The sequence below is a fragment of the Pteropus vampyrus genome, unplaced genomic scaffold, assembly GCF_000151845.1.
Source record: "Pteropus vampyrus isolate Shadow unplaced genomic scaffold, Pvam_2.0 Scaffold678, whole genome shotgun sequence".
In the NCBI taxonomy this organism is placed as follows: Eukaryota; Metazoa; Chordata; class Mammalia; order Chiroptera; family Pteropodidae; genus Pteropus; species Pteropus vampyrus.
The window spans coordinates 42,714-48,788 of record NW_011889459.1 but is presented as its reverse complement, the minus strand read 5'-3'; the positions used below and the strand labels follow the sequence as shown (position 1 = coordinate 48,788).

Below are 6,075 nucleotides of genomic sequence, written 5' to 3'. Positions count from 1 at the left end.
GTTTTCATTAGAAGTCGGTAATTCACAGATGTATAATGGCACGTATCCGCCATTGCAGTTATACAAAATAGTTGCACTGCCCTAAAAATCCTGTGCTCTGCATCTTCATCCCTCTTCCCCCCACCCTGGCAGCTCCTTTCTCGACCCTTTCTGTCCTTAACTTTCACCCCTCCTCCAAGTGCTCGTTGGAATTTCTCTTGCTAACCTTGTCGGTGCCTCGTTGTTAGTATCCAGCAGACGCTTCAGAGTCCTCTCTGTTCCTCTCGACACTATCATCTGTATTTGGAAGTTCTTTAATGCCCTTTCCTCTCCACCGTCCTTGGGCTCTTATGCATCTCATTCAAACTTTGGCATGCACTTCACTGTTGGATGTATTTGTCAAGAAATGAGCCGTTTGCAAACAAGAATGAAAGGACATGGAGAATCTAGAAATGTGGAGACTTGCGGTGCTGGGAAGGCCCTGCTGGACCCCGAAGGAGATCAGATTGAGCAAGTCTACGAAAAGCCAATTAAAATTCAGTTTCTGGGCAAAGCATTCCTGAATTCGAATTCTGGCTCTTTCACGACCCTTCCGAACTTAGGCAAGATGCTCTTCTCTACCTCAATTTCCTCGTGTATAAAATGGGGCTAACAGTAACTCCTTGATAAGGGTGTTAGTTTGAATGTGTGACAAGTGCTTAGAACAGTCCCCGGTCCATGCTTAGGGATCAACTGAACTTAGAGGTTGTAATTCTGAAAGGGGTGGCCAGTCAGGAGTTCAAGAACCTGCATCTGTGCCCTACTCGCCACTTTCACAATTGACACTTGTGGTTGGCTGGATCCGCGAATGTCAGACAAGATATCCCAAAATCGGCTCATCCCCTTCCCCTCCTGCCTTCCTGTGCAGCTGAAGGCGCTATCGTGTGAATCACTCCGTTAGTGCTCGCTACTGCAGTCTCCCTCCTGCCCCACATTCAGCTGTCCCCCAATTCCCGTTTTACATTCCAAACCTATCCCGAATCCATCTTTCCTGCGTTTCGAGGCCCCCTGCTTAGTGTTCCTCATCTCTCGCCTTAGCCAGCTGGGCTTCCGGCCTCTACTCTGGATCCCTCGAATTCACTCTCAGTAGACGATTCCTAATTCCACTCAAAGTCACCTGAGGGGAGGGTCACGCACGCCCAGGCCCACGCCGCACCCGCCAGTGGGGCCTTGGGTGCGTGTTTCAGGGGCCCCGGGGCTGCGATGACGCAGAAGTGTGGCCCGCGGCCTCGGAGGACGCTGGCAGTGCCGCGCCTGCCTCCGCACCCAGCCCTGCTCCCAGGGCCGGCGCAGGGACCCCAGAGTTTGAGGAGGCCGGCGGACCTCCCCAGGTAACACGAAGTCCTCAGCATCTCCGCCGCGCGCTGCTCAGCCGTGACCACGCCCGCCGTGACGCGCCCATCGCCCCGCCCAGAAAGGCCACCTGACCACGTGCAGCCAATCAGCGTTCCAGTCTGTCCCCACCCCCCTGCTCAGTGCTCGAGCCGCAGGAGCGCGGGGATTGGCCTGGAGTGCGCAGCTCAGCCAATCCAGTCGCGACCTGCCTCGTGGCCCCGCCTCCCACGAAGCCTCAGGCCGCGCTCCGGCGCTTCCCGGGCCGGGCGGGTTGGACGGCGCCGGGGCGGGTGGTCGGGATCTGGGCTGCGGCGGAAGCGGGATGGAGGCGTCCGCGGCGCCGAGCAGGGACGCGCGGAGGTCCATGTCGAGTCTACCTGGCGGCCGCGAAGAGAAGAGCCCGCCGGAGAGGTGCGCGCTCTGGGGGGAGCCGCCGGCGCCCTCCTCCCGGAAGCCCTCCGGGCGCCGCGGCGGAAGGGTCGGGGGACCCGCGCGGGGGAGGCCTCGGTCAGAGCCAGCTGCAGGGCGGGCGAGGCAGGCGAGGCGTGGGGACGGCCCCTGCGGAGGCGGCCCCGGGGCCGGAGCGAGCGGGGGGCCTGGCGGTTTCAGCAGCGGGGTGATGGGATTCGATGGCGTTTTAGGGGAATCCTGGCGGCCTCGTAGAGAGCAGGGGCGGGGAGCGGGGGAGCCGGTGGGACTCTTCATCACGTCCCAGGAGCGAGCGCGGCGGCGGGAGGGGTGCGTGTGCTGAGGCGGGGCCCGCAGGACTCGCCGCTGTGATGCGGGGCAAGGAGGGGTTGAGAGAGTTGCCTCCAGGACCCTGGCCCGAGCACCCGGGAGAGTGGGGTGCAGACGGGCGGACGCTCCCAGTCCACACCGCTGCTTCGTCCCGCCGGAACCGCTTCCCCGTGGGGGTAAGGCATTTTCCTCTCCGTCTAATTCAGGAATGCGTTAAATAATAACTCCTTCCGTGAGGTGGTGGGAACCCTGTCTGCTTGAACTCGAGGCATGTGTGTGCCTTTAAAATTTGGGTCCAGGTCTAAATCGGACCGTCTCCTTCATTCTACTCTGGTTGGGGCGGAGTGAAAGGGGGCGGGGAAAGTGTCCCCTAGAGAGACGGAGCGGCGTCGAGTTCCCTTTGGTTATGACCCTAGTGGCGGCTGGCTTTTCCATCCAGTGTTGTTAGCGCTTTAAGGAGGTACCGGATAACGGAGCAGTCATCTGCAAAGTGTCCATCTGAAATCCAAGCAGAAGGCTGAAAAGCTGCAGGCACCCACTCTGCCTACGCTAATGCCTTGAGGAACTTGGGACACTTACAGGAAGTGAGAGCCAAGTTGGGATGCCTGCAGATTTAAGTCACACCAGGACCTGGTGATTCCTAATGCTGTAGTGGCCAAGAATTGCCGATCAAACTTCCCAAAGCCCCAAAGCCCTGTGCCTATCAGGTGCCTTCAAACGGCTTATAGACAAGATGCTGCATTAACACACCACGTCGTTAAAAAATATGTGTGTGTGAACAGCTGTGGCTGGTAATTGTGCTTGAATTTTCACATGGATCAGTTTAAACACTAGTTGATTTTAAAATCAGGGAGAAGAAAATTCATAGTAAAAGGCAAGATTACCTACTGTACATAGTTATGAAAGTTTCTGAAGGTTTTCGATATTGGGAAAAAGATAGATAGATTTTACTTATGAGAGGTCTTCCAGGGAATGCGCATTTGCCGTGGCATTCACTCTGTCACCTTACAATTCAAGCCCCTGCCGTGTGCCAGCAGTTAGTGCTGGTGGCAGAGCAGTGGGGGACTGGCAGAGCCCGCGAGTCCCAGGAGCTGACCTCCTGTGACTTCCTGCTGAGGCAGACGGTAAACAAGGGTGTCAGGTGATGCGGAGCCTGGGAGGGATAGGAGGGGAGGGGTCAAAGCGAGCTGGGAAGGAGGGCGTGGCTGGCTGCAGTGGTAAACGGCTGAAGGGAGCCTCCTGGAAGGTCTAGTTGGAGCTAAGACAAAAGTCAGGTGGAGTGGGAGGCTAGGTCATTGTAGGCGAAGGGAACAAAGTAAGAGGGGAGGGGCAGCATGCCTGCCTCCGGTGGGCGGAAGGGAGGTAGAGAGTAGGGGGGGGAGGTGCCCAAACACCCCCCAGCCTCAAAGCCCCTGTTCACAGGAGCCCCAGGGGAAAAACGGAAAACTGGTGGCGTGTAAAAAGCAAGGGGGTAAAGAGCCCTCGGGAGGGGCGACTCCCTGGGCGGCAGGGGTCTGACCGTACAGCAGCCCCGCGGGCAGTCCAGGCCCGGCGGACCGCCAGCGCTGCCACGGCCAGAGAGAAGCTTCTGCAGAGGTGTGCCTGCCCTTGACGTTAGGCGCTGTGCAGCCGTTTCCGAGTTCCACCTCCTTTTCCTGTTAGGCACGTCTGTGTGTTCTCTCCTTCAGGAAAGTCTACATGGACTATAATGCAACCACCCCCCTGGAGCCAGAGGTTATCCAGGCCATGACCGAGGCCATGTGGGAAGCCTGGGGAAATCCCAGCAGTCCGTACCCGGCAGGTAATTCTAGAAGATGCGCACAGATGGGAGATTCGGGGGGCAGAGGCACCCTGAGAGGAATTGCACACCACGTGGGATTGCTTGGTTTGGAAAAGATTTTCTGTTCGCCGCACGTTTTTAGCTGTGATTCTTGGTAGTTTTTTCCTGAGAAATCCAAATTTGTATGTTGACCCTGTTGCTACCATAATCTTCCATCTGTAACATACGTGTCTGTCATCTTCCCAGGTGGACAGGGTGTCTCATTAAGAGACATTTGTAAAAAAGAAAAAAAAAGTTATTTGTAGTAACAGCACCTATAAAAGCTCCGTCCCGTGTCTGTCTCAGTCTGTCTTACAAAATTCACAAAATAGACCCTTTAAATCATCACGATCGAATGTAATCCTGGCCTTTTTCAGAAGTGAGAATACTTTTAAATTCTTTGTTTTAGTTATAAATATTCTTATTTCTCACTTACGCTGGTTTTTAATGTAAAGCATTAAATTGGGGGTTTTGGAAAATTGCTTCAAATCAGTAGTTGTACGGCAGTTACATTGTGTTTTTCAGACGGTGGGCTGGAGTTGTACCCTTCTCATTTAGCGTGTGTCAGGGATAATGAAGGTAAACTGTCTCAGCTGTGGATTACGACGAACCAAAGTCACTCTCAGACCACCACCCCGGGGTTTGCGAGTGCCCCTGTGCAGCCTCACAGGCTCTCGTGGGCTTTCCCGTCCATTTGCTTATTTAAAATTTCACAGCAGCTTGATCGCTAAAAGCATTTACTTTTTAAAAAATTTTTATTTTTTAAAATAAAGTTTTTTTCCATTACAGTTGACATACAATATTACATTAGTTCCAGGTGTACCACAGCGATGAGTCGCGTACGTAACGTACAAAGCGGGCCCTCGATGAGTTGTGTGCCCCGACGCCAGGCACAGTTGTTTTACTGCCTGTCTTCACTGTACTGAACATCGCCCCCCCAGACTGTTTGTAACTGCCAGTTTGTACTTCTTAATCCCGTCTCCTTTTTCACCTAAAAGCATTTTCAAAATCAGGCACTCGTCTCAGTAACGTATTTACTGGTTTATTTGGTACACATGTTCTTGCTCATGTTCTGGGCATTTCCATGTGTCTCATCTTTCCTGCAATGAAATGGAACTTCTTGATGGATTAAACTTGAGAATAGGGAGACTAATCGAGTGACAGTAAGAAGCCTGTATCCTGAAGAAGGTTAGGGATGACCCTTAGGGACAAGAAGTGTTCTTGACCCAGTGAAGCCTGTCTGTGGCTTCTCCGCTACCTTGACAGCTTTTGTTTACACAGATGAGGAACTGTAACTAAAAAATGCATCGCAGTTCACTCTCTATTGCTACTCGGGTAGAAATTAAAAAAAGAAAAAAAATTGCCTTTATGATAGAATGATTTAATTACTTTCACATTTTTGTGACTTAGTAGTACTAGCAGTAATTCCTTTGGCGGGAATTTATTTTAAGGACGATGGGAAGGTTGCATGGGAAGAGTTTAGAGACCCAGGCCGTTTACCACAGTTGTGCTTATAGCCGTGAAGAGCCGGCAAGGCCCTCAGTGTCCTTCAGTGGAGGACTGATCACAGAAAGCATGCCGGGGCCCCGCCGTGGGGTCCGGACCCTGTTACGGTGGCTGGGGCAGTGTCCTGGTCGAGGACAGCAGCCTCGCACAGGCGGGAAGAACACGTCATACAACAGGCTGTGGAGTTTGGCTTTGACGTTTTCCCCGCCCGCCTCACAGAGAAAAAGTCGTGTGTGCGAGTCTGGAAAATGTATAGACAGAAAAGTCCAAATAACAGCAGCTTGAACAGCTCGCAGTTCGTGTCTCCCATAGCCCGGGGCCCCTGCGGTCCTCAGCCGTGACCAGGAGCCCCGGCTCCTCCCGTCCATCTGACTCTTCTTACCCTGTGTGGTCCAGATGGCTGCTTCAGTTCGAGCCATCAGGTCAGCAGTCCCGCCGCGGGCAGGACCAGTGGAGGAGAAGGGGTTGCCTGCGTCCTTCAAAGACACTTCTGGAAGTTCGTGGGCCACTGGCTTATAACCGTGGCTGGAGGGCTGTCCCGTGGCCATGCATTGACAGCCCAATTGCAGTGGAATTGGGAGATTTGGTCTTAATTGTTAACGAAGCTAAGAATTTCTTTATCTAAATGTGGCCTTCACTCCACCACGTGCCAGCGAAAA

At 53.7% G+C, this 6,075-nt stretch overlaps 1 protein-coding gene across 1 annotated transcript in view; it reads left to right on the top strand.

Moving 5' to 3' along the window:
* Window positions 1-1,577: 1,577 nt before the first annotated feature.
* Window positions 1,578-6,075, top strand: part of SCLY (selenocysteine lyase) — a 26,596-nt gene continuing 22,098 nt past the window's right edge. The window contains exons 1-2 of the mRNA XM_023526027.1: window positions 1,578-1,764; window positions 3,780-3,892. Of these exons, the coding sequence (XP_023381795.1) occupies window positions 1,676-1,764; window positions 3,780-3,892 (202 nt within the window). The 5' untranslated portion in view covers window positions 1,578-1,675. The remainder of the gene's footprint in view (window positions 1,765-3,779; window positions 3,893-6,075) is intronic.